Below are 27,856 nucleotides of genomic sequence, written 5' to 3' on the forward strand. Positions count from 1 at the left end.
TGGGGGAAATGCCACCCCTGTACAGGTCGTCCTGGGGTGCTGAGTGAGCCAGAGGGAGCAAGTCAGCAATCAGTCTTTCTCCAAGGTTCTGTTTCAGTTCCCACCTCCAGGCTTCCGCCCTGCTTGAGTTCCTGCCTTGACTTCCCTCCTTTAGGTGACTTCCTGCCTTTAGTTCCCTTGTGAACTAAAGTTGCTTTTTGACCACGATCTGTATCATGGTGATAGAAAATGAACTGGGATACCCTCCCCCATAAATAGATAAAATAAAATAAAACATTTTGAAGAGAAAAGAAACATTTTCTGGGAGATGGTGGTGCAGGCCTTTAATCCCAGCACTCGGGAGGCAGAGGCAGGCGGATCTCAGTGAGTTCGAGGCCAGCCTGGTCTACCAAGTGAGTTCCAGGACAGCCAGGATTGTGACACAGAGAAACTCTGTCTGGAAAAAGAAAAGAAACAGAATAAAATTTCCATTCAAGAGGACTTTGAATGCCCATAGACAAGAGTTTTTGGATCCAGAAAGTTCCAGCAATTTCCATGAGTTTCAGACTTTTATTTGTAAAAAGGAGATCACAAAATCCACCTCGGAGGGCTGTGAAGAAACTGAAACAAAACGTGTAAACACACGAAGCGTACTACTCAGTAAAGGTCACGGTGTCACCACTGGGAAAGCCACGCAGGGCTAGGCTACGTCACTGCTATTGTCGAGGAGCAACTTAATTCCAGGAGCATAAGCGCTGCACCCACATTTTATCATTTGGGGGAGGGGTTGGAGAGGGGACACATACTGGTTCATACACGGCACTGTGCACTGGTTCTGGGGCAGAACCCCCGTAAGATACAGTATATTAAACTGTGAGGTCCTGACCCACAAGGTGTCTATACCCAGCATTGTATGTGGCACCTGTCAACAGTATTGGCAGCTATGTTCATGAGTAGAGAAAGCCTGTTAGAAACACGGAAGACCTGTCTGTAGCCAGCCTCGGTCAAGAAATTAACATTTTACCATAGGCGGGGAATGTGGTGGCTTTGGAACTGCTAAGCCCAGATGTGTACTTCAGGCACGGTTGGATCCAGGGGCAAAGATGCACACATAGCAACCTTCTCTTGTATTTTGCTGATACGGAGGCACCCCACCCCCAGGTTCCCACCCTTTGTACACACACTGCTTCCAGAGAAACGGAAGCTTTCCCTTTCAAGCTGTCTGGACTTGAGTCTTGAACTGTCTCCGAGCCACATGGCCACTTACTTTCTGTACCTGCTCAGCTCACTGGCCCTGGAGTAAGGGAGCCATAATATTCCAAAAGAATACAAGGGGCTTTTCTGACAAAAGGTTGCAAGGTAGGCCCAGCTCACAGCTGCCCACTGGAGTGTCTGCAGGAGAGACTACTTACAGGTGACCTAGCAGTCACCTGGTGACAGTCTGGAGCAATGCTCACTCCAGGCACGCTTAGGGGCCATGTAGAAGTTTTTATTTTGTTTTGACATTGTTTTGAACATTTTAATAATTAGTGTGTGTGTGTGTGTGTGTGTGTGTGTGTGTGTGTGTGTACTAACGGGTTGTGTGTGCATGTAGAAGTCAGAGGACAAGTTTTGGGAGTCAGTTTTTCCCCTTCCACCATGTGGGTCCCAGGGATCAAACTCAGGTCTCAGGCTTGGTAGCAAGCGCCCTTACCTACTGAGCCATCTTTCTGGCCTTGTTGTATTGAGATACGGCCTCATATGTAGCCTAGTCTGGCCTCAAATTCATTATGTAGCCAGGAACAACCCTGAAACTCCTGCCTCCACTTCTAAGGGATCATGGGTGTACATCACCACCCCTGGCTGCCACCTAAAACCTTAAGGAGGCTGGAACCTGCTTGGCCAAGGGGCCATGTAGCAGATTTCAAAAATGTCCTGATACTCCCCACATTTCTGAGTTCACAGTGTGGCCATCACAGCATCTGCCTACCTGAACTCAAGGCCAGCCTGGGCTACCCTGTCTCAAAATATAAATTAAAATAAACAGATGGTTTTTCTCCCACTCCAATATGATGGCTCTTGTCACTAGTGTGCCAGTCTGAGACAACCCCAAGAGGCTTGTGTGCATTGATTTATTGAATGAGACGAGGTCTCCTGTCACTCAGGTTGGCTCCAATGACTTTGAACTCCAATCCTCCTGCCTCCACCTCCTCAGTGCTGGGATTACAGGCATGCACCACTACAGCCCATTAATGCATCGACAGGAATCGAACCCAGGACTTAAAGCACGGTAGGCAAGCACTCTACCAACTGGGCTACATCCCCAGCCCTGAATTTCTGTGCTTTTGCTTATTTGTTCTCTTGGGCTCTTGCCTCACTTAGGAAAGTGATCCCAGTTTTGGGTAGAGGATGAGCCACCACTTGAGGCTGTCCTCGCTTTCTCTGCCACAGTTCCACGTGTGGGAGAGACCTCTGCATGACTGGCAAGGCCACTTACCGTGACTCACACTGTTGCAGAGGTGTGAGGATCCACGGGGTCTGGTTCAGATCAGCCTGGCCCAAGTCACCCAAGCCTTGAGCACTGAGTGGTCGTCATTTTAAGTCATTTCGAGTTAAGGTTTTTCATCCCAACTGCCTGGGGCCTAAGACAGAAGGATCCCAGGTTCTAGGCCTGCTTGGATTATAATGAAAGAGTTCAAGACCAGCCTGGGTAACTTAGTAAAACTCTGTCTCGAAATTTAAAATTTGAAAGAGGGTGGGGATAGAGGTTAATGGTAGAATACTTGCCTAGAATCCGCCAATAAGGGGCTGGGACTTGGCCCAGCAACATAATGCTTACCCAGAACCCCCTAGTGACAGTTCCATTCTCCAGAATACACATGGTGAAATAAGAGAACTGGCTTCCTCAGGTTACCCTCTGACCTCCACCTGCCTACGTAGTGGATGCGCCCTAATAAATAAATAAATGGATGTTAAATAATCCAGATAGAATCCCTTACTGAGGAAGGAACTGGGGGCATGGCTCGGCAGCAGGGCGCCTGCCTAGCATGTCCAACACCTTGGGATAATGGAGAGAGGAAAGCAAGGTTAAGGCTGGCTTGTTACACAGCACTGCTGTAACAAATCGATAACAGATACAAGGCAAGTTAAGGAAAAAAACCCTAGCTAGTGCTTGGTTTGTCAAACCGCAGTCCAGTGGCTGGATCTTCGGGCAAGGGGCATGTGTTTCTAACTTCAGGAAAATGCTACAGAGCTCTGCCTGGGCTGAGAGATTTTGCCTGGTGGAGTCTATAATCTGTAGATCTCATGTGTGTGTGTGTGTATATATATATATCCATTCTGGAGATTGAACATAGGCGACTCATGCATTCTCAGTGAGCACACTGCCACCAACTGCACTTCTAGCCTCCTCTTCCTCCTGTCTAGTTTTTCTTTCAAGGATAGAGTCTCAATAATTTACCCAAGCAGGCCTTGAACTCTCTATCCCCCTGCTTTAGCCTTCTGAATAAACCGTGACTATTACTTTACTACTTCTCCTTCCAAGTCAGGGTTTCCCTGTGTAGCCCTGGCTGTCTTGGAACTCACTCTGTAGACCACGCTGGCCTCGAACTCACCTGCCTCTGTCTCCTGAGTGCTGGGACTAAAGTCGTGCACCACCACATCTGGCATAAGCTATGTTTTTAAATCCTAACTCCATCAGAGATTTTAAAAATATATTATTCTTTATTTATTTGTGCATATATTCCAGGGTGTACATGCAAGGAAGTCGGAGGACAACTTGTTCCTTCTCTCTACCCCTTCATATACATACTGGAGATTTGAACTCAAGTTGTCAGGTTTAGTGGCAAACACCTTTACCCACTGAGCCATCTCTCCTGGCCTACAACGTGGACCAAAACTTGTAAATCCAGGTTTAGTTATTTAATTTTATGTGTAGGGGTGTTTTACCCGCATGGATGGATTGCATGCTTGGTGCCTGGGAAGGTCAGAAATTGACATCAGAAGATTACCCACCCCCAAACAAAACAAGACAAGACAAAACAAAAGTCCCTGGAGTTTGTGAGCCACCACGTGTTGGTGAGATTGGAAACCCCGTCCTCTGTAAAAGCGACTAGTGTTCTAAGCTGAGCCATCTTTCCAGCTCCCCAGCAAGGACTGTTTCTAAAGAAAATTGTTTTATGAGTGTATGGGTGTTTTACCTGCATGTATGTCTATGTACCACATGTGTTCAGTGCCTGTGGAGGCCTGAAGAGGGAGTCAAATCACCTCCCTCTTCATGGTTGTGAGCCTCCATGTGGATGCTGGGACTTGAATCTAGGTCCTCTGGAAGAGCAACCAGTGTTTGAACCACTGAGGCCCTCTCCAGCTGCCCAACAAGGGTTATTGACACCCTTTTCCTGGGACACAGGTACCAGGCACTGTGTACAAGCTTTGCTGCTAGGGAGAAGTGCATGCTGACGAGCCAGGTTCCTCCTTGAACATACACATCTTGGTTCAAATGTTTTTATGGGTTGGATGGGCATAAGAAAGGAACAAAGAGAGAACACACTCAGCGTCAAGGCCTGTGGAAGGCTCTCAAGATCCAGATGTGGGCTGGGGATCTGACTCCGTGGGTAGAGTGCTTGCCTAGCGTATATGAAGCCCTGGCTCCCAGCCCCAGCGCTGTAGAAAGATTCAGTGGTAGTGGTGCATGCCTGTAATCCCAGCACTGAGAAGGTGGAGGCAGGAGGATCGGTTCAAGGTCATCTTCTACACAGAGTCTGAGAGTAGCCTGGTCTGCATAGTCTTCTGTCCCAGAGAAAAGAAACCAAAGGTTCCAAGTCCTACCTATTGGGATTTTGATTTTAGTGGGAGAAAAAGTCGGAGGTGCTGGAGAGATGGCTCAGCGGTTAGGAGCTCCCAGCTTATACCGGCCTCCAACTTCTGCTACAGGTCACCGGATCCCCACTTCTGACCTCGGAACACTAAACTCACGTGGACAAACCCACCCGTGGATGTGTATATTCACACAGAATTAATTTCTTAAAATTCAAGATACAAAAAATGAAATTAAAAAAAAGGGCAAGAAAAAAAAATCCAAGATACAGATGAAAGCCTTTCATACTTCTCCTGGAGAAAGTCAAGTGAGGAGCTGGGGTGGGTAGTTCATGCCTTATGGTCTCAGTAGGCAGAAGGTTGAGGCAGGGGACTGCCACAGATCTGAGGCTTGTCTGGGCTACAGAGACTGTGTCTCAAAAAAAAAAAATAACGATATAAATTAAAATAAAAGTCAAACTGGGCTTTGTGGTACAGGCCTATAACCCCAGCAATTGAGAGTGAGAGGCAAGAGGAGTCAAAGATCAAGGTCAGCCTGGCTATGAAACACCATCTCAAATGCATAAATAAATAAATAAATAAATAGCCAGGGTTGGAGGAATAGCATGGTGGTAGAAGCTAGAAACACAGGGCCTGGGGTTTGAATCCCAGCAACATAAAATAGATTTAATTTAAAAAAAATTTAAAAAACAGAAAGCAAGATGGCTCCTTGGGTAAAGGCACGTGCAGCCAAGCCCGCAAGCTGCCCTCTGACATCCATGCTGTGGCACACACTTGAGCAAACACGCACAGAGTAAGAGACCCAAAGAGAAACAGCCCCACGGGAGAGAGGCCTATGGCATTGTATTGTGGGAATCTGGGGCCTAGAACACCAAAACCAAGGGATGGGAACTCTGTTCATTGTCCCATCCACGTGCAGGCTCCAGGCGACTCATCTCTCATCCCAGGCTTACACAGTGCAGTCTTGGGGCTCCCGGACGGCCCAGATTGTGTCAGCTACCCCTGAGCCTGCCCTCCTCACTCAGCCTGTTCCGGGCAATGGCATCACTACCCAGGTGAGGAGCGGCGACTGACCACTGAACTGACGTCACTTCCCCATCCAGCCATTGCCATGTCCCCTTGGCCCTAACCGCCGGATTTCCAGTCTACTCCCAACTGCTCCAGCTCGCATCTGACCACCTCTAAATAGGATCTGAGCTGGTAAGATTGAAAGCTCAATTCTTAGGGCTACCAAGATGGCTCAGTGGGTGAAGGTGTTTGCTGCCCAGCCTGATGACCTGAGTTCAATATCCAGGACCCACATGGTGGAAGGAGAAAGGCAGCTCATGCCAGTGTCCTCTGACCCCCAACTGCTCTGTGAACGCCCCTCCCACCCCAATTCCACACAAAATTAGAACCCCCTATCTCTCGGTTTTGGCTGGACCAGGAGGTGCAGAACTGCCTTCCACTTACTGGGGAGGCTAAGGTAGAAGACTTAAAAGTTCAAGGCCCACTTGGTCTACAGAGGGAGGTCAAAGTCAGACTGAGCAACTAAGACACTTCCCCAAAAGCAGAGCGAGGGCTGGGGTGTAGCTCGGTGGCAGAGTACTTACCTAGCATGTTCCAGGCCCTGGGTTCATTCCCTTAGTAACATAATGCCAGCGCTGGGGAGGCCTAGGCAGGAGTACAGCGGTGAGCTGGGGGCCAACCTGAGCTACATAGTGAACTGGAAGGCCAGTCTGTTGTTATATAGTGACTCCTTATGAGAGAGAGAGAAACAGAGAGAGAGAGAGAGAGAGAGAGAGAGAGAGAGAGAGAGAGAGAATATAAATAAGAATATGGAGCACAGTAGCACACGCCTATGATCCCAGAACTTGGGAGGTAGAGGCAGGAGGATCAAGGTTACCCTTGACTGCACAGTGAGTTTGAGGCCAGCCTGAGCTACACGAGACCCTGTCTCTCAAAAATAAAATTAAATAAATTCATAAAAAGAAGACAAAGCCTAGATCCAATGGCCTAATAGCAGTGGCTCTCCTCTCCCTCTTTCTCAGTAACCCCAGCCGAGAATTTTTTCTCCCACTCCATGTTGCCACAGCCCCCCCACTTCCAGCCTCTACAACCCTGTTTCACAGTCTCCATCTTGCCTGCCCTCCTCCAGGAGCCGTGGAGGCAGTGAACTTGTAGGCTTTTTTTCTGGTGCTGGCTTAGTGGGTTCATCCTCGAGTGTCCGTCTCTGGTCCAGAGCCCCCTCCAGCAGACTCAGAGAGTAACTCTGTACATCCCGAGCGGTGTATTCCCACCAAGCCACAGGCAAGGGTTCCAGGCCAGCGGCCACTTTGCAATCCGCCCTCAGGTGGGACAGCCCCTGACATAAAGCAGCATTTTATTCACCGTTGTGGGTACGAGGCAGGGTGTGGTGACGGGAAGCCAGGCAGGCTGTCTGGGAGACCAAGGAGGATGGGCAGAAGAGGGCCAGGCGGAGCTTAGCAGCTGAGGTAGCAGGAGATACGGGGCTGCGGCCCCCACTGCACCCAAGCCCTTCCTGCAGACAAGCTGCATGATCAAGTACCCTGGACCCTGTGACGTCCCTCGGGGGTTACAGCCTCCACTTCCGGTCTCCGTGCTCAGACTGCAGAAGATGCTTGGTGGCAGCTATCACCAGGCCAGGGGTGAAACCATCCCGGAGCTGCGTGGGCCATCTCCTGCCTGCAGGTCGCTGAGTGCTCTCTAGAGATGTGAGGGAGTGGTCAGTGGTCCCAACATCAATGACACCCTTCCTGCCTCTTCCTGGCACCCAGGTGGCTGGTGCTGAGGCTGTGACCCCACCACACCAGAGACAGGGTATATGCCATTGACAGACACTCTTTCCCAGGGGAACTTGGGGAGGACGCTGTCCTAGGCCCACCTCCCTTCAGGGGCCCCTCCAGCCTCCACCCCGGCTCACCTCAAATTTGCTCATGAATTCTGAAAAGATGCCAAAGAAAGCCTCTGAGGTAGTGGCCTTGGAGTCCTCTCCGAAGAAGGCCAGGGCCTTCCCTAGCTCTTCCATGGCCTCCCGTTGCAGCCCGTCCAGAGCCCGCAGAGCAGGTTGTGCCGTTTCCAGAAAGGACTACAGGGCGGGGGGCCTTGGTTAAGGAAAGAGTCACTGGATGACTGACCCTCCTCGGCTGGAATCTGCATGCTCTCTCTCTCTCTCTCTCTGCTCTGATAGAGTCTTCCTTCCTGCAGGCAGAGAACTGTGCCCCACCCTCACTCCCTATGCCACAGGTTTCAGGCCACCCGTCCTTCATACAGAATTAATTTACATTGTGTACGTCCTCAGACATTCCTCTCTCCACAAGGGGGCGCCATCGTCTTGGAGAATTCTGCTTAGTAGCTTCTTGACTCTTGTTTGTTCATTTTGTTATTATTTGTTTGTTTTATTTCCAGACAGGGTCTCATTAAGGCCCAGGCTGGCCTTGAACTCCAGCTCTTCCTTCTCCTCCTCCTCCTTTTTTTCCCTTCAGATACAGGGTTTCTCTGTAGCTTTGGAGTCTGTCCTGGAACTAGCTCTTGTAGACCAGGCTGGTCTCGAACTCATAGAGATCTGCCTGCCTCTGTTTTCCGAGTGCTGGGATTAAAGACGCGAGCCACCACTGCCCGGCTAAACTCCAGCTCCTTCTACTTCAGCATCCTGAGTGCTGGGATTTCAGTGTGTTGAGCTCCCTGCCCACTTCTCAGACCACTCCCTTGGGCTGATCCTGTCTACCTGATACTAGGTTATATGTTTGAGACAGGATCTCTTGTAATCCAGGCTGACTGAGAACTAGCTAAAAAGTCGAGGATAACTTTGAATTCCTGATCCTCCTGCCTCTACCTCCGAGTACATGTGTGCAATACCACAGCAGGCCTTTTCTCTTTTGCTTCCCCCTCCTTTTTCTTCCTTCCCCTTTTTGTTTTGCTTTCTTTCTTTTTTAAAACGCCTCCTTCTTTCTCTAGCTTTTGTTAGTATTTAAAACGGTTCAAAAGCTCATTGTTTCTGTCCTCCAAGGGCAGCTTGTTCCCTCTCTGGACCTCCAGGATTTAAGATAGCATCTGGTGCACCATAAGAAAGACTTAGTGGTCCTAATTCAAAGTGTGCAGTTCATTGGGAGAACAATTATTGAATGCTCTGGATTCAATCCCCACAATGCCTCTCTCATCTTGCTTTGAGCTTATAGTGCCTGACTGGCCAAGCTTCTCCTTGTCTCTTGTGATTTAAATCCGGGCCCCACCATTTTTAAGGACAGATAGTTGTCAACATATCAATGACTTTGGGAACTATGAGTGTGCCTGATGGTAAAGGCCTGTCACCCCAGATCCTTGGGAGGACGAGGCCAGAGAATTGTAAGTTCAAGGCCTGCCTGGGCAATAGAGTGAGTCTGAGGCCAGCCTGGACAACTCAGAGAGACTCAGACTCAAAAGAGTAATGGGGACTGAACTGGGTATTATAGCTCAGTGCCTCCCTGTGTCCATTGTCCGGAGCTCAATCTCCAGAGTGGAAAAAAAAAGAAAAGAAAAGCAGATAAATAGGGGGAAAAAAGAGTGGTGCAGATGTAGCTCAGTGGTAGAGCCCCTGCCTAGAATCCCCCAGTGAGGGGCTGGGGTGTGGCACTGTGGTAGAGCCCCTGCCTAGAATCCCCCAGTGAGGGGCTGAGGTGTGGCTCAGTGGTACAGCCCCTGCCTAGAATTCCCCAGTGAGGGGCTGAGGTGTGGCTCAGTAGTAGAGCCCCTGCCTAGAATCTCCCAGTGAGGGGCTGGGGCATGGTTCAGTGGTAGAGCCCCTGCCTAGAATCCCCCAGTGAGGGGCTGAGGTGTGGCTCTGTGGTAGAGCCCCTGCCTAGAATCCCCCAGTGAGGGGCTGGGAGGGGCTCAGTGGTAGAGCCCCTGCCTAGAATCCCCTAGTGAGGGACTGGGGTGTGGTTCAGTGGTAGAGCACCTGCCTAGAATCCCCCAGTGAGGGGCTGAGGACAGGGCTTGGCAGTAGTATACCTGTTGGGAATCCTCCAGTGACGGTTGCCAGCCTGGCTCAGCAGTAGAACATATGCCTGTACACCTGAAGCCCTGGGTTCGATCCCCAGTATCATAAATACACAGAAGAACTCCATCTTCAGCTACCCAGCTTTGGCATAAGCATATGGACTCTACATAATCCAGGATGGAACCCCTCCCAGAATCCCCAGGCACACGCAGCTTCTGCCTGGAATTCCTGCAAGGGTCTGCACTGAGCCCCAGAACCACAGTCAGCTTTACCCGACCATCCCAGAGTCCGGTCTGGTGCTGGAGCAGGCTGGTTAGAGGATACAGTCATGACGACAGCAAACCTGTCCTCGCTGGAGGGGGACATGCTCTGGCAGGCCACCTGAATCTCACTGACAGTGCCATGGAGGTCAGCCAGGTCACCAGTCAGGGCTCGTTGGTTCACTGCGTGTCAGGAAAGGAACCAAGTCTTACGGGGGCTGCATCCCCAGCTCAGGGAAGCATGCATCTGTCTCCCTCACCCACGAACCCAACCTACCTTTGGCAGCCAGGGGCACAGTGGGAAGGTCCTGGGCAAAGCCCAGGAGTTCAGGAAAGTGCTGGCTTAGCGATTTGGCAAGGATGTGCAGAAAGGTAGATTTCCCATCCACTGTCTTGGTGGAGTTTAGCTGTAAGGGACGCCCGCCACAGAAGCTCCTCAAAGTCCCACCCACCAGACTTCTGGCCACATGACCCCAGGCTTTTCTGCGTTCCTAGACTCCTTAGTCTTTAATACCCTTTCCAACAGCCCTCCCAAGCCTAGGTCCTGGATCTGAACCGGAGAAGCCCCGTCCCATGCTCCTGCCCTTTGCCTGAGTCACATCTGGGCCTGTGTGCAGCCGGCATCCCCCTTCCCCAACCAGGGGAAGAATTTGTGGGCATAACGTTTTCTTCTCCCCCGCAGAACATTTTTTGTTGTTGTTGTTGCATAAACCAGGCTCTTATTTAGCCTAGGCTAGACTCCAACTCCTGATCCTTGAGCCTCAACCTTCTAAACGCTGGGCTTACAGGTGTATGCCACCACACTTGGCTCTACTGCCACAACTTGACATAGGTTTGATCTCCAAGTCTGGCAACTGGAGCAAGTGACTGCCTGCTGGCCCTCACCTCTGTCAGGAAGTTGATCTTGAAGCCGGTAGTCTTGTTGGTCTTGGGCTGTCCATCATTGAGATAGTTACCCATGGCCAACACAAACTGTGAGAAGAAGAGCGAGGGTAACGGGGTCCATAGGCTCACCCCATCCCTCTCCCCATGTGTAGTTTTTGGTTTCCAGACTGGAAGCCCCAGGAGACAGAAGATCAGATTAAACAAGCAGGGATGGGAAGCCACCTGACCTCCAGGATCTTGGCGAGTTTCCGGCTGTTTTTGAGCTCCAGGGATGCTTGTCGCAGGCACTCGAGGCTGCCTCGGATCTCCTCCGTCTTCTCCTGTAAGGTGGCCTGGAAGTGTAGACTGCGCAGGCGGGTCTTGTATTCGGGAACCGACAGCATCTACAGGAAAGTCGGGGCCAGGATTCATCCATCTGCCGTCAGTACCTACTGTCCAGCCCGGGGAGGGAGTCCTCTAACTACTGCACTGAGTACTCCTTGGGAAAAATTAGCACGACCCCTAGGGGACGTTCTCTACCCATCTGCTTGACCGCGAGTGGGAACGGATCATCAAAGGAGTTAAATTGGGACGCAGAGGCCAGGGACAATCTTCAAGGGATCTGGACAGAAGCCAACTCCCGACTGCGGAAGGAGCCCAGGCGAAGGCGCCCGTAGCCATGTTGGGTGGGGGCGACAACTACCAGGGGGCCGTCTTAGCACCTGCAGGACGAACTGGTCCGGCTCGCTGAGGCGGCCTGGAGCCTCGCGGAAAGCCTGGTAGCGCTGCTCCTCGTCGGCGTCGGGAGCGAAGAGCAGCAACTGCGCCAGATGCGCAGGTTCCAGGCGCCTGGGCTCCATGCTCATGAGTACCTGCCTCAGCTCGCCAGGGGTCAGCTTCAGGTGCGCTAGGAGGATGGCTGAGGGCAGGGCACCAGAGTGAGCCGGGGCGGGGCCCAGGGAGAGGGCGGAGCTCAGAGCAGGGGTGGGGCCTCAGGGCAGCGGGCGGTGCGGGGGGGGGGGGCTTGATGACTGGCAGTGTCTACTGGGAGAAGCATAGAAGGGATGCGGGAGGAGGGGCCTGGGAGAAGTGCCTAGTGGAGAAAGGTGTGGCATGGATTTAGCCAGAGCCTAGGGATCTTATAGACTGATAAGGGGCGGAGCCCCAAAGACATATACCAGGAATATGTGCGGGATCAGCAGACTGGGCTGGGAACTAGGGAAGGACGAAGTAGATAGGTAACGCGATTGGAGGCGGGGCCAGAACGAAGGAATCCATTGTGGTGAGCGTGATCAATAGAGGGTTTCTAGGTATGCACCTGAGTCCCAGGTAGGGGATCCTGCTACCCTTAGAGGCAGATTATTTAGCAGGGTGACAGGTCCCAACTCCCACATCGGAATTTCGGTCACCCCACCCCTTTGCGTGTCTCAGCTTCTGTGACCCAGGGGATGGGCCCCTTAGGCTTCTCACAGGTGTTGTAGGCCTTCTTGTGGGACAAGATCTCCACCACTTCTTTCTTCCTGAAGGGCTCGGGGCCGGGCACAGGCTCTGGAAGGGAAACTGGATGGTTTAATGGGGAGCGGGAGGCTAGGCTAGGACTGATGTGGCAGGACCAAGGGAGAGATGTGATCACAGCAAGCGGTCAAGGACCCTTTTCCTGGCAGTCATCACCTTAACTACATCAGTGCCAGGCATCCAAACTCCCCTCATTCCTCAGCCTTTTAGCCTAAGGCCGTTCAGCATGTGACTTGTCTGACCCCAGCAATGAAAACCACCACTCTCTGAGCTTGTGTCACGTACAAGAACTGACTGCGAATGCTTAGAGTCACATTCCAACCACTACAAGGAGATACCTAGGAAGGACTAGGGGGAAGGGTAGACTGAGAAGGACATTCATAGATGCCTGCAGCTCACCCTATCCTGGTTCTGTGACTTTCTGCAAACTACCTAGCCTCTCTGGGCTTCTTCATTAAGAACTGAAGGTGGCTGCAGGATCTAGCTTGCAGCACTGTCGAGGGATTCAAGCATGCAGAAGGGCCTGAAGCTTGGAAGACCCAATAGCAATAAGTGCATGCTGTGGGGACTGGGAGCTAGAGCATGCCCAGAAAGCAGCAGGCAGTGTGGCTTGTTGACATGACCCAGGCCCATCAGGCCACTCACTCGAAGGTTTCTGGGTGCCGAAGTGGAGTTCCAGGTCCAGGTATTTCACCATATCACTCAGCTTATCATAGTCAGAGTCTGCCCCGAGCTGCAAGGGGTTATGGGAAGGTCAAAGCAGGAAGAGCCCAGGCAGCTAGCCTGCTTTTGTCCTCTGAAGTTCGTACGGGGGTCTCCCAAAGTGATGTAGGTGATCCCGAGACCTCCAAGACCCAGGAAGTCCAAGAGGAAGACAGGAGTGAGAGGAGGCTGCAGGAAGTGCTAATCAGAAGCTGGGCATGGTGGAGCATGCTTTTAATCCCAGTACTCAGGAGGCAGAGGTCTCTGTGAGTTTCAGGCCAGCCTGGTCTACACAACAACATCTTTGTCTCAAAAAGGAAGGAAGAGAAAGAAATTAGCTGGGTGGTGGTGGGTGGGTGGGTGCATGCCCTTAATCCCAGCACTAGGGAGGCAGAGGCAGGCGAATCTCTGTGAATTTGAGGACAGCCTGGTCTATAAAGTGGGCTCTAGGACAGTCAGGGATACATGGAGGGATCCTGTCTTGAATGTCCCCCCCCCAAAAAAAATAGAACAAAAGAAATGCTACAAGCAGGGCCTGGAGAGATGGCACAGCAGCTAAGAATACTTGCTGCTCTTGCAGAGGACCTGAGTGTGGTTCCCAACATCCACATCAGGCAGCTCATAACTACTGGTCACTCCAGTGCCAGGGTACCTGATGCCCTCTTCTGGCCTCCAGCAGCACCTGCACTCATGTGCACATATCTGCACACACATATAATTTTTTAAAAGAAAGAAATACTACATAATCCAAATTATAAACTGACTACCCTTCTGGTCAATAAAGCATCCATTCTTGGTACTCTATCCATGAGGACGGGGCTGGGACAGGAGAGATGAGGCTGGTGACAACCACGAGGGCTCAGAAGAGACCTGAGGAGTTAGTCCTGTTTCAAAGGCTCCTTTTGTGTGTGTCTGGTCTATGTGTACATACTTGCCCATGTGTATGCATGTATGTGGAGGCCACTGGCAGGCTTCAGGTGTCTTTAACGTATTCCACCATTTTTTCTTTTAGGTTGTTTTTGAGACAGGGTTTCTCTTTGTGGCTCTGGCTGTCCTGGAGCTTGCTTTGTAGACCAGGCTGGCCTAGAATCCACAAAAATAGGCCTGCATCTGCCTCATGAGTGCTGGGAGTAAAGGCGTGCACCACCACTTCCTAGCCACCTTTTTTTCTTTTGCTTTGTTTTGTTTATTGAGACAGGGTTTCTCTGTGTAGCCCTGGCTGTTTTGGAACTCACTCTGTAGACCAGGGCAGCCTCGAACTCAGAGATCCGACTGCCTCTACCTCCCAAACGCTGGGATTAAAGGCATGCACAACCACCACCCAGCTCATCTTTTTGTTTAAGCATGAGTACTGGGGATTTGAACTCAGGTCCTCAAGCTTGAGTAGTAAGTGCTCTTACCTACTAAAGTATGTCTTTAGCTCTATCTACCCTAGTTTTTGAGATCATCTTATCACTAAATCTAGAGCTCTACTGTGGCTAAATTAGTTGGCCAATGAGCTCCAGGGATCTGTCTGTCTCTACCCTCGTCAGCCCTGGAGATATAGATGTACACCACCATGTATATTTTCACAGATTTTCACAGGGGTGCTGGGGTCTGAACCCAGGTCCTGATGCTTATGTGGCAGGCACCACCCACTGAGCCACCTCCCAGCACTCTCCTACCCTCTTTTTGAGATAAAGACCTGCTATGTAGCCCAGAGAGGTCTCGAACTCATAATCGTCCTTCCTCAGCCTGCTGAGTGTTGGGATGACTGGTACACGCCACCACACCTGCCTGAGGGTTGGCAGCGAATGGGTTCATCTGAAGGTTGGCAGGGAATGTGTTCATCCCAGGGCTGCCTTAGGCAGGATGAGCTAGTTAGTGCTAGGGCCATTGAAACTGGGACAGGCCAGCGGCTGGACGCTGAACCGAAGGACTAAGACAGTTCATGTAGAGGGTGACCACCTGCAATGGCCATAAGCGGCTTGAACAGGGGCTGAGGATGAGGGTGGTTGCTGTGGGAAAGATCCTAAAGGAAGAGAGACAAGTAGATATATAGTTTCAGAAAGAGGCTGCTGGGTAAGAATGCCTGGCAGTGTGGGTGGCCAGGGGTGTTCAGTCTTGGTGACTGGGGATGATATTGGAGAGCACGTTTGTGGACACATCTCAGGCTTGGGGAGCACGTTTGTGGACACATCTCAGGCTTATAGGAATCTGGTCTCCAGGAACCCAAGACGAGAAACTTCCCTTCCCACCACCACCACCACCAAACTGATCATACAGACAAGGATGACCTTGAACTGACCCTCCTGCCTCCACCCCCCCCCCCAAGTGTTGGGATTACAGGCATGCAATATGATTCATGTGCTTGGAGTCTCGCCGCAGCCTCCTAAATGTTGGAATTACAGGCATGAGCCACTGTCACCAGCTTTCCGTGGCCGTATTTGAGGAGCAGTTGAGCTGGCTGGAGTGGTTCATTCCTCTAACCCTAGCACTTTGAGGGTGTTGAGGCAGAAGGATTGCCTGGAGTGAAAAACCAGAAACTAAGAGATCTAGTTCAGCTGCAGGAGTGATGGGTTTGCAGGAGAGTAGGGTAGTATTTCCAGAACTCCCCACTGCGCTTTTGGCTTGGGGACACATTTATCTTTGGGAAGGCTGTCACTTCTCCTCGGCTCAGGATGAGAAGGACCAAGGGATATTCTAGCTGATGTTAGAAGAGGCCAGGAACTGGTGAGATGGCTCAGGTGCTTTCACGACTTTGATGACCTGGATTAAAGCCCTGGGATGTTGCCCTTTGACCTCCACACCCATGCCCCTCTCCCACTCAATATAATTTAATAAATGTAATTAAAAAAAAAAACTAAGGAGGAGTGGAAGGAGGAGGAGGCAGCGGCAGTGGACTAGAAGATGGATCTTCCCATCAATGTTACTATCCAGACTACTCAGCCAGTTGGGAGAGCCACTGGTCCCCGGGTCACCTACCTGACCCCAGATAGTGCCTTCTGAATTCTCCACCTGTTCCCAGCGCAAGCGCTTGACGCTCATGTGGCTGGTCTCGCTTCGGCGGTGGCCCACGCCCCGGGAGAGCATGGGGGGCGCGCAGGGCACGGGTGGGGGCAGGGGTGGTGGAGGTGGGGGTGGGACTGGGTGGCTGAGCTGGGTGAGGGGTTTGGTCAATGATTGAGGAGGACCTCGGGGAACATCGGAGGAGCGAGAGCTGGGTTTGGGGTCGTGGAAAGGCAGGGGCGGTGGCGGTGGGGGGCTGAGTGGGGGCGGGGGGATGTGGTCAGAGATGGAGGAGTAGGTCAGAGAGCTGCCTTCCTCGCTGCTGCTGACACATTCGCTAGCGCTGCTTCTCTCATTGGTCACAAAGCTGCCCTGGTCGTCGTGGAAGCTCATCTGTCCCGGGGAGAGCAAGGCGAGCGGGAGGTCAGGTTGGAGCCCTGTAGACTGGCACAGTTTGCAGTAAAACCGCAAGCAGGTGGAGAGCAAGAGAAACTAGGGACCAGGATAGGCAGTCCGCTGCCTTAGGCTGAAGTCGCTCGTGGGATAGCTTGAGAATGGGCTAACCTGAGACACAGTAAGTATATGGAGGTAGCCTTAGGGAAAGGATGAAATAGCCCAGGGAAAGGTACAGAAGCGATTGGTGGGTTTGGCCTGAGGCTGTGAGCTGGATATTCTAGGTCGAGGAATGGGGTAACCTGAGACAACAAATATATGATAGCCTCAGGCAACGGTGGGATAAATACTGAACAGGGGATAACTTGGGGTGGCTACAGACGTGGAATGGGGTAGCAGACAGATTCCAGCACAGACTGAAGCAGGGATGAAGCAGTCGGAGGTAGTCTGCAGTGACACAGGCCTCCTGTAGACTCTGGGGGACACTGTACCCGCTATACACCTCCACCCCTTAACTCTCCACGCCCACTCGCACGCCCACCTCCTCATAGTCGTTCTCAGGTGTCAGGAAGTCATCCACAATGGTCACCCGGGGACCCAGCTGCTCGCTCAGAACATCCAGGAAGCGATCTGTGTCTCGGCTCCGCACGGGGCGCGAGAAGGCAAAGAGCTTCCTGCGACTGGGTGGCCGGATGGGGTCTGGACTCGGCGGGCTGTCGGGGTGGATGGATCCAAGGCCTGGCTGTGGGGAGGGCGCCCTGCTGCTGTCCAAGCTGGCGTAGGGGTGGGACTCCGAGCTGCTGGGGGAGGCCAGGCCCCCAGAGCACAGCGGATCATAGCAGGGGGATGGCAGGAGCCGCTCGCTGGGCCATGAGACTCCAGACAGGGTCCTGGGCCCTTGATTGGTGGTGGAAGAAGAGGAAGTTTATCAGCCAGCATCCAGCATGGGGTAAAGGAGTGGTCAGCCATCTGTCATGCTTTCTGTCTCTGGGCTATTGCCTCCCAGGCTCTTCCCTGAGAGAGTAACCAAACCTACAGGAGGTGAAGCAGAGACTATCTCTTGGCTTCAGTTCTTGCCATACCCCAGCTCACAAGGGAACATACCCCTCCCTGAAGGTCTCACCAAGACTCATGAGGGATCGTCCCATAGGTCTCAGGCAAGGGTCTTGAGGTACCACCCCTGCCCAGCAAGTCTCAGACACACAGGAGGATCTTAGGGAGTGGGAGGATCTGCCCTCCCACCCTACCGCCATTTTCTCAGTAGTGGAGACCAAGGCAAGTACCCTGTCAGTTAGTTATAGCTGTATACCTCTTTATCCCCACTTAATACTTTTTTTCTTTTGGCTGGGCAGTGGTGGTATATACCTGTAACCCCAGTACTCAGGAGGCAGAGACAGGCAGATCTCTGTGAATTCAAGGCCAGCCTGATCTACAAAGCAAATTCCAGGACAGCCAAGCTGTTACACAGAGAAACACTGTCTCCAAAACAAAACTATATATTTAATATATATATGTATGTATATATATATTTTATAAAAACAGAGTCTCACATAGCTCAGGGTGGCCTTGAACCCCCTACGAAGGCTGAAGATGCCTCTTGCCTCCATTTCCTGGGGTCTCCATCACGGGTGTGCTCCCCCACACCCACTCTTGTGTGGTGCTGGGAATGGACCCAGGACCTCATGTACGCCAAGCAAACACTCTGCCAACAACCCCGAACCCCACTTTCTTAACATTTTGAGGCAGGATCTTGATAAGTTGCCCAGGCTAGCCCTGCACTCATTCTGAAGCCCAGACAGGCTTTGAACTATGATCCTCCTGTCTTAGGTCCTGAGTAGCTAAGACGACTGTGTTACAGGCACAGCTGGTCTTGCTTAGACTGCGGAGAAACTGTCTTCCCAGCTGTGACATTCATGCGGCAAGACATGCAGTTTACAGTGTGTTCGAGAGCCACATGCTAACTTGAGGACTCGTTTTGGGGAGCACTCTGCTGTTTCGGGTCACCAGCCGGGGTGAAGACCACAAAGGACAAGCTCACCTCGATGGCCTGTTGCACATGCACAGAGGTCTCTGGGTTTCTCTAGGACCCAGATGCACAGCCTCTAGGGGGTGTGCCTGGGAGCAGGGATGACATACGCACAGTCACCTAGAAGGACAGAAGCCAGGACCCCCTCAGGACCAGAGGCTGGCTGAGGCCATACCTGCTGTGCCTACCAGGCTGGGGACTGGCGGAGACGCCCGGGATTTGGACACGGTTCCTATCTTCCCTTTGAAGCTGCTGTTCAGTCGCGACTCAAGCTCCGCGTAGACGGCAGACATCTAGTGGGCAACGGAGACTCGTGGTTCAATGGGACCATGCATGGACAGTTTGCCCTAGCTGCTGGGAAACTTTGGTCAGGGTCCCACACACACTGGCCACCAGGGCCCATGATCATCGATTACATCTGGAAGACAGAAAGGCCTCACCATTTTGGGGTTGGGGGTCTCCGGAAGGGATGTGCCGTCACCAGCCTGACGCTCGCCTGGGATCAGAGGTAGAGGCATCTCAGGGCAATCACCAGGACCTGCCAGGAAGGTGCCACGGAGACTTCATTATCCTTCCTGAGCTCTGTGGCTCAGTCCAGACCTGCACAGCCTCACTATTCCCCAGGTTCCCGACTCCTCATCGGGATGGTTAACCCTGGTTGTCTGCTCAATTGGAACTGGAATCAGCTGAGTCTCCCTTTGGGTGAGTCTCTGAAGGTACTGCCTGGAAGGGTTACCTGAGAAGGGAATACTCCCCTGGAGTGGGCAGGACCTTCCTGCAGCAGCGCAGGTAGAACAAGATCTGATGGAAAAGTTTGCCTGCCTTCCTTCCCTCCTTGCTGGCGAGTCTATCCACTCTGCCACTGCAGCTGCTGTTATCAGAAGCCACATTCTTCAGGTTCCCAGTGTAGATTGGATTAATAGCTCTGTGGAATCCTGTGGGCCTTCAGGCACTAAATTGGGACCTAGAACTACTGATGTCTCCAGCTCATGGACTGAGCAGCTAATGGATGCGCAGCCTCTCTGGCATGCAGGCGGCCATTGCTGGGCCACTCAGCTGTTACCATGGGAGCCAATCTAATACATCCTCTTTGTGATCTACGATCATTGTGTGGGTTCTGTCCCTCTAGAGAACCCTGACTAATACACTCATCCTTCTGCTGACTCTGATGTACAGGAGAGGAAAGCTGCCCCAGTTTTTCTCCATGGGGTGGGGCCTCACCACAGCTGAGGCTGGCCTCCAGGCCCTGGGAGCGCAGGCTGCGACGGCACATGGAAGAAGCTCTTTGGGAACTCCTTGGTTGTGGCTCCGGCGTGGGCTCCGGTGTGGACTCTGGCTCCAGGTCCAGTGAGGACTCAGGTTCTGTGGTGGGACAGGCAAGGTTTGGCATGCCGCTCTTGAACCATCAGCCTCCACAGCAAGGGAGGTGAGGGAAGAAGTGACCACCACTGATATGTGACCGCTCGACCCTGGGGCCTTCCTGCCTTGTCCCCAGCATAATGCTACAGGTTTTCTTAGGTCGTGCTGAAGATGAAAGCCAGTACCTTGTGCATGGTCGGCAAGAGCTCTACCACTGAGCCACACCCCAGCCCCTCACTGGGGGAGTCTAGGCAGGTGCTCTACCACTGAGCCACACCCCAGCCCCTCACTGGGGGAGTCTAGGCAGGGGCTCTACCACTGAGCCACACCCCAGTCCCTCACTGGGGGATTCTAGGTAGGGGCTCTACCACTGAACCACACCTGGCCCCTCACTGGGGGATTCTAGGCAAGCACTCTACCACTGAGTCACACCCCAGCACCTCACTGAGGGATTCTAGGCAGATGCTCTGCCATTGAGCCACACCCCAGTCCCTCACTGGGGGATTCTAGGCAGGTACTCTATCACTGAGCCACACCCAGCCCCTCACTGGGGTTCTAGGCAGAGGCTCTACCACTGAGCCACATCCCAGCCCCTCACTGGGGAATTCTAGGCAGGGGCTCTACCACTGAGCCACACCCCAGCCCCTCACTGGAGGAATCTAGGCAGAGGTTCTACCTCTGAAATACATGTATCTCCAGCTCTTTAGAGTAATGCTTAAGCAGAAATCCTGAGACCAGAAACCAGGTACCTGGAGTAAGAAAAGCAGCTGAAGGATGGAAAGCATAGTGGAGGCTGGCACTGTTCCCAACAGGGCTCTGGGTCCAGGCTTCTGGGTCCCAACACCCTGTGCTTATTCCAGGCTGCTTACCGACACCCAGTAGAACTTGTTAGGCAAACTGAAAATGTTCTGGGCACATGCTGCCCTTCTGGGGACCCTGTGTTTCATGCTAAAAGCCCTTAGCCCTCCTCAATCCTCCAAACTATAGGAAGTAGGTACCTTGAAGGAGAAGCAATAGCAAATGTGGCTGCAGAGTGTCTGTAGCAGGTAAGGTCACAGGACACTATGCTCACCCAGTACTTATGTGGGTTTGGGGATTTGAACTGGGGTTGGTTCTCACACTTGCACAGCAAGTCCTTACATCACTAATTCTTTTCTTCAGCCCCAAGTGTAGGGGGTTTTAGGCACACGGGGGATGTCCTCTAACAGTGTAGGTAGCACTGGAACAATGAATGAGGTTGTGTGTAGCTCAGCGGACCCCTGCATGTGTGCTTGTGCAGTGGAGTCTACCAGCCAGGGTGATCTGACCATGGGGCCATAGTCCAGGTGACATGGACTGATGAATTTGTAAATGGTGACCAGGACGCATGAATTCAATTATATGTGTATTTGTGTGTATGCATATTTGCATGTGTGTGTTTGTGGGCATGCATGTGTGCACATGTGGAGGTCAGAGGTGCTTCTATCACACTCTCCTTTATATACTGAGGCAGGGCTTCTCTCTTGAACCCAGAGTTCGTCATCAATTTTGTTAATCTAGATAGCCAGTTGGCTTCAGGAGTCCCCTATCCCCCACCTACCGAGTGCTAGTATTATAGGTGGTCAGCCTCACCTACCTGGCGTTAATATGGGTCCCGGGAATCTGAATTCTAGTCCCCCTACTTGCGCAGTAAATTCTTTTACTACTGAACCATCCCCAGCCTCTTGTTTTGATTCTGAGACAAGGTCTTACTATGGGCTACCGTGGTAGTTTGAATGAAAATCGGTCCCCATAGGCTCATAAGGTGTGGCACTATTAGGAGGTGTGGCCTTGTTGGAATAGGTGTGGTTTTGTTTGAGGAAGTGTGTGTCACTGGGGGTGGGCTTTGAGGTTTTAAATACTTAAGCCCAGACCAGTATTACTCTCTTTTCCTGCCGCCTGCAGATCCAGGTGTAGAACTTGTGGCTACCTCTCTAGTACCACATCTGTCTATGTGCCACCATGCTCCCTGCCATGACGATAATGGACTAAACCTCTGAACTGTAAGCCAGTCCCAATCAAATGTTTCCTTTATAAGAGTTGCTATGGTCATGGTGTCTCTTCACAGCAACAGGAACCCTAACTAGGACAGCTACATTGTGAGTCTCAGCTGGCTCCAAACTTAGAATCTTCCTGCCTCAGCCTCCCCAAGTGCTGAAGTTACAGGCCTGAGCCACGGTGCCTGGCTATGGATTCTCCAACAAGGACAGGGCTGTAGTTCAGTGGGAGAGCACTCGGTTAGCATGGGCAAGACCCTGGGTTCCGTCCCCACTGATGTACCCTGGCTGAGGTGACACACACCCAAAATCCCATCACATGGGAGATGGAGGTGGAAGGATTAGGAGTTCAAGGCCTGCCTGGGCTACATATGAGTTTGAGGTCAGCTTGACTGTGTGAGACCCTGTTTGAGACAGGAGAGAGGAAGAGGAGGAAGCAAAGGAAAGGATGAAGAAATGAGCATTTTACACTTATGCTGTGCTGGCCACATGAAGGACCAACTGGGCAAGCACGGTCCTCCCAGCCAAGCGCCAGTGTTGAGTATGTATCTGCCAGACACCGGGCATGGGGACGTATGTATGTGAAGGCCAGACCTCTGGGAGGTGAGAACAGGTGTCTGCTGGGTCACCTGGCAGGTGGGGCAGCTGGCAGCCACCCTCAGGGACTGAATGCTTACCTGTCATGGCCGTGTAGCCCAGGAAGCATGCGATCTTCTCCTGACACAGCTCCTGCTCCTCGTAGGTCAGCAGCTGGTAGAGGAACTGCCAGAGGACCTGCTTAGCAGGTGTGTCCAGAACAGGGTACACGTCGACGATGAGGGTGTCGATGTTCCTGCAAAGGGGGGGTGCAGAAGCAGGGAACTCATCACTCAAGAGTGTGGACGAGGTGGTGGTTCCAGACCCTGGAATTCAGCTCATGCCTCGACCCCCAACGTTGAAGGACAGAGCAGAGAGGGCAGGAAGGCAGCCTCCAGAGGCAGTCGACTCTGATTCAAATCCCAGTTTGGGCTGGGGATGTTAACACATTGGCTCATTGGTGGAGCGCTTACCTAGCATACCCAAGGTTCTGGGTTCATTTCCCAGCACCACCAAAAAAAAAAAAAAAAAAAAAAAAAAAAAAAAAAAAAAAAAAAAGTAATAGTCAAACCTCAGCTTTGCCATTTACCAACTAAGTGACCTTTCTCATGCAACTTAACTTGTTTTCTTTTGCAAAATTGGAGCTAAAAATAACATCTAGTGGGGTGAGGAGATGGCTCAGCAGGCTGTGGGCACTGCGGCATGCATGACCCCCATATTCAATCAATCAATCAATCAATCAATCAATAAATGTTTTTAAGAGAAAGATTGGGGGATGAAGATGAAGGAGCATGTCACAGAAAGTTGTTGGTATTCCTTTTACATGTGATAAGGTTCCAAAATTCACCGTGGTGACGGTTACATATACTTGCAAGGATACCCAAACCACCAAACCACTGAACTGTACAATTTGATGAATGAATTATGGCCAGAGAGATAGAAGGCTCAGTGATTAAGATCATTTGTGCTGTGGGGCAGTGATGGTGCTTGCTTTTAATTCCAGCACTCAGGAGGCAAAGGAGGGTGGATCTCTGTGAGTTCGAGGCCAGCCTGGTCTACAGAGGGAATTGCTAGACAGGCAGGGCTACACAGAGAAATCCTTTCTCCAGAAATCAAAACAAACAAACAAAGAAAGAACATTTGTAATACTAATGCAGAGGACCCAAGTCCAGTTCCCAGGACCTACCTACCAGCTCACAAACACCTATAAGTTCAGTTCCACGAGATCTGACACCCTTTTTGGCCTGTGTGGGCACTGCACATATGTGGTGCACTTGCATGCAGGCAGAATTGCCATACACATAATTTTTAAAATTAAAAACAAATGAATGACTGAATTATATAGCATGTGAATTATATTGCACACTATATGTTATTTAAATGTTATCATTATATATACTTTCAACCAAATCAAGAAGAATGGATAGGAGGAAGGCTTGCTACAAGGCATGACAGACATAGCTACTGTAAAAAAAAAAAAAAATCCAGGGGGCTAAGTGCGAACTGGTGAGGTTTCTTGATTGGAGTCCCATTAACTGTTTCTGCCTGCCTCAATTCACAGAAACGTCTGTATTTGCCCAAGGTGTCAGAGTCCAGATTAGCTGGGCATAGTGGCAGTGGCCTTCAGCACTGAGGAGGCGAAGACAGGCTGATCTCTGTGAGTTTCAGCCCAGTCAGCTGCTACAGAGCAAGACCGGGTCTCAAAAGTAAATAGAGAATTAAATTTAAAGGGTGGGGTTTGTTCTAGGGCACCTCAACTCCCTTGATACTAGCTATTGACTTTTTAGGGCCTTCTCTACCCAAGAAGGGTGAGGAGGCACAGGCAGGAGGATGAGGATTGCCAGTTTTAGATGGGACTTGGTTGGGGCCCAAACAGGTTAGGTCCCTATCACTGCTATGCCCAGGCACCTGTGCTGGAAGAAGCTCTCGAGAGCCCGACAGATTCCATAGCGCTCGGGAGGAGTGAGGAGGTGGTCCAGCTGCTGACTGAAGGTCCTCCCCTGGACTCGGATACTGGAAGGCAAGATATCTGCCACCCACTGCAGCGAGGTGAGAGCCGATGACCGGGTCGGGGAATCCAAAGAATCTGAATCTGCGAGAGACCACAGGCATGGGGAGGTACGGGTGACCTGGAGTCACCAGGCTAGGTACAGTTTCCCAGGCACCTGGGGTCAGCAGCCTGCTGAGCTGGGGCGTGCAATATATTGGAAAGGCAACCTTGGTAGAGAGCACTGAACAGCATTGAACGCGGCGCATTGGGCTCTATAGCACCCCCTGGTGGCGTTCCTGGGAAGCGACCAACACATTACTTGTATGGCTTAATAGTCTCACCGCTAGCAAAAGGGACCGGTCCTTCCTCTACCACCAGCGTGGGCATTGCGCCACTGCCTTGCAACATGGACACCACCTTGTCGTGGGAGCAGTTCCTGCAAAGGAGATGGCCCGTGAGGGCCTGACAAGTGATGTCTGTCCATCATGTAGAGGTCACCCAGCAAATCCACTGTTCATTCAGGACTAGCCAGAACCCTAACTTTCACATAAGTTAACGTCTTGTGCAGTATGTGCCCCAGGCATTCGACAGTTTGGTCTGCAGATGCCCTGGGTTTGGCATTCCTGGCCATAGAAGGAGCTATTTCCGTATCAACCGAGCTATTTCCAAGACTCCCCTCCAGAGCAAGAAATAATTGGTCTTTTCCTTTCTGTGTTCTCAACATGTAGCTGTAACATTTTCGGTTGGAAGGATGGACTGGAGGGTCTGCCAAAATGGAAGGATGGGTTCAAGTGGAATCCTTGGTACTGGCTGAGCATGGTGTAATCCCAGCACTTGGGGAGCTGGGGCAAGAGGATTGGAAGAATTTGCATAATTTGAAGCAGTCTGAACGATACAGCAAGTCCAAGTTGCCTGGACAACTAAACAAGACCTTGACTCAAAACAAAGAACTTAAACAGGGCTGGCTTGGTAGCTCACACCTGCAATCCAGCACTCATTAGAGGCAGGTGGATTTTCATGAATTCAAGGCAAGTCCAGGTTACATAGCGAGTTTCAAGCCAACCTGAGATACAGAGTGAGGCACTGTCTAAAAAAGAAAAATCTTAAATAAGGGGCTGAGGATGTAGCTCTGAGATAGTGTTTGCCTAACCCAGGGTCTTGTGTTCAGTTCCCAGTAGGACAGGGGAAAAAAAAAAAAACAGCCTTCAGGGGACGATGGGTAGGCACAGGAGACATAAGCCATAGGACATATGCCAGAAGGCCATCAGGGCCACTGTTAGTGTCCCAAGAGGCCAAAAGTCCTGGGGGATGGCTCATCTCCAAGATCACAAGACACCTCAGGGACGGCTCACCTCATGTCCAGTCCATTGAGGAAGAGGATCCGGTCACCTGACTTGAGGGACGCGTTTTCAGCTGGGCTGCCTGGAGAAGAGAGAAGGTATATAGTCAGCTGACCACCTCATAGTGGAATTGTATAGGACTCTCCTCTCTCTCCCCCATGGTGTGAGCCAAATAACCATTCTTCAATTTTGGGGGTGATAAGAGAGACTCGGGGCTGTCGAGATGGGGTAGGGAGCCAGAAAGTTCACCTGACTACCTGAGTTTGCTCCCTGAGACCCATGTGGTAGAGAGAACTGACTCCTACAAGTTGTCCTCTGACCTTCATACACACATACACACACACACCCCGGATGACACATGTGTGCTCCCATCCCTCCTCCTCCAAATAAATAAGTGTAGTTTAAAAGAAGATAAATGAGCTTTAGAGACAACTGAGGGATAGAAAAGGACTCACCTGCCATCATGCATTTCACATGCAGACCAACCAATCCATAATCCTAAGCATGCATCTCACACAGACCAACCAATAAGCACGCATTTCATGTGGACCAACCAATCCACAACCCACACCTCCTCTAGGGAGCGTGCCACAGTAGGCCACTGTCCACCTGCCTTCTGCAGCTTGAGGCTAAGAACCAGGCAGCCAGAAGGGCAGCAGCCTCTAAACCTAAGAGCCCATGGGCATTGTTTAAAATCACGATGTTTAATATTGCCAGCTGGACAAAAGCTAGAATCACTTAGGGGCAGGCCTCCAGGCACACCTGTGAGGGGTTATCTGAACTAAAGTTAGTCTCTGAGAAGGTGAGAGAATGTCTTCATCATGGTAACCCATGTGGGGAGACCCCTTTTAGCCATCAGCAGAGATGTTCCCCGGGCAGGGAGGCTACTACCTAAAACAGAGAAGGCACGCCAAGTGCTAGCATTTACCACTCCCTGATGGTTCTCCCCTTTTATTTCCATGAGTGTGCATGTGGCATGCATGCGTGTCCGTGTGTTTTCATGTGTGTAGGTGGATGTATATGTGTGGTGTGGGTGGATGTGTGTGCATGTGTGAGTGTGTATGTAGAGGCCAGAGATGACCTTCCACCTTGCTCACTGAGACAGGGCTCTCACTCAAACCCGGAGCTCATCCATGTGGCTAGCTTGCCAGCCAGCGAGCGTGCTCTGAGAGTCCCATCTCCTCCCTTCAAGGCTGGAATTACCAGCAGGCTACCATCCCACCCAGTATTTTGTATGTGTTCTGGGGATCCAAACTCCAATTCTCATGTCTACTCAACACTTGCTCAAACCATTGGGCCGTCTTCTCAGCCCTCACTCTCAGCTTCTTCACTTTGGATGCAATGTGGCTAGCAGTCAACAGAAAGAGAGAGAGAGAGAGACAGGCAGACAGAGACACAGAGAGAGAGAGCTACCACGGGGTTTTTCACTTCATCTCTGATCTTAGACACTCAGGCAGGGCAACCTGTCTATCCCTCACCAGGCAGGACAGATTCAATCCAGACCGGTCCATGGCCGCGCAGAGTGAAGCCGAAACTCTTGTTGCCCTTGTATACTCGAACAGTCCTAGGGGAAAGGATGGGATGGGGGGTTGGAAGTAAGTGACCTTCTCCGTCTCACCCTGAGGACATTAGACCAGAGCTCAGGGAGCGGATGTCTCACGTCCCTGTCCTTCGCCCACGGCACAAGTCTCCTACCTAAGCTCGCGCACGGGAGGTATCTCTTATTATTACCAGCGCCCTACATACCTGCGAGGGCCCCCAGGGCCGGTGCGGCCGCCCAGCAGCGAGGCCGCCTTGCGCGGGGGCGGCTCATCAGGACGGCGCGGGGCGGCGCTGGCGCGCGTGGACACTAGGAGGCGCTCGGGACGCTCCTCGCTGCGGCTTCGGCGCAAACGCTGCGCGCCCTGCGCCCTCCGAGCGCGGCACAGCTTGCCCAGCAGACCCTGCGACACCACCTCGTCGAAACGTGCCCGATGCTTCTTGGGGATGAAGATCCTGCAAAGCGAGGGCCGCAGTCAGGCGCGGCCCCTGACTACACCCCAAAGGCGCCTCCTAGTGGTTCTCCTGTCCCTTTCCA

General features: G+C 51.8%; 1 protein-coding gene across 2 annotated transcripts in view; it reads right to left on the minus strand.

The window, feature by feature from the left end:
• Window positions 1–535: 535 nt before the first annotated feature.
• Window positions 536–27,856, minus strand: part of Grid2ip (Grid2 interacting protein) — a 43,140-nt gene continuing 15,819 nt past the window's right edge. For both annotated transcript variants that reach the window (XM_087903311.1, XM_087903310.1), the window contains 20 exons: window positions 27,526–27,774; window positions 27,258–27,343; window positions 25,792–25,861; window positions 24,781–24,875; window positions 24,358–24,541; window positions 22,551–22,705; window positions 19,721–19,861; window positions 18,940–19,037; window positions 18,675–18,792; window positions 17,015–17,370; window positions 16,057–16,473; window positions 13,036–13,123; window positions 12,346–12,423; window positions 11,598–11,794; window positions 11,124–11,279; window positions 10,897–10,983; window positions 10,289–10,418; window positions 10,076–10,194; window positions 7,697–7,861; window positions 536–7,479 (listed from right to left, as the gene is read on the minus strand). In XM_087903311.1, coding sequence (XP_087759437.1) covers window positions 7,408–7,479; window positions 7,697–7,861; window positions 10,076–10,194; window positions 10,289–10,418; window positions 10,897–10,983; window positions 11,124–11,279; window positions 11,598–11,794; window positions 12,346–12,423; window positions 13,036–13,123; window positions 16,057–16,473; window positions 17,015–17,370; window positions 18,675–18,792; window positions 18,940–19,037; window positions 19,721–19,861; window positions 22,551–22,705; window positions 24,358–24,541; window positions 24,781–24,875; window positions 25,792–25,861; window positions 27,258–27,343; window positions 27,526–27,774 — 3,061 coding nt within the window. In that variant the 3' untranslated portion in view covers window positions 536–7,407. The remainder of the gene's footprint in view (window positions 7,480–7,696; window positions 7,862–10,075; window positions 10,195–10,288; window positions 10,419–10,896; window positions 10,984–11,123; window positions 11,280–11,597; window positions 11,795–12,345; window positions 12,424–13,035; window positions 13,124–16,056; window positions 16,474–17,014; window positions 17,371–18,674; window positions 18,793–18,939; window positions 19,038–19,720; window positions 19,862–22,550; window positions 22,706–24,357; window positions 24,542–24,780; window positions 24,876–25,791; window positions 25,862–27,257; window positions 27,344–27,525; window positions 27,775–27,856) is intronic.

Source organism: Myodes glareolus, chromosome 2 (assembly GCF_982192425.1).
Source record: "Myodes glareolus chromosome 2, mMyoGla1.1, whole genome shotgun sequence".
In the NCBI taxonomy this organism is placed as follows: domain Eukaryota; kingdom Metazoa; phylum Chordata; class Mammalia; order Rodentia; family Cricetidae; genus Myodes; species Myodes glareolus.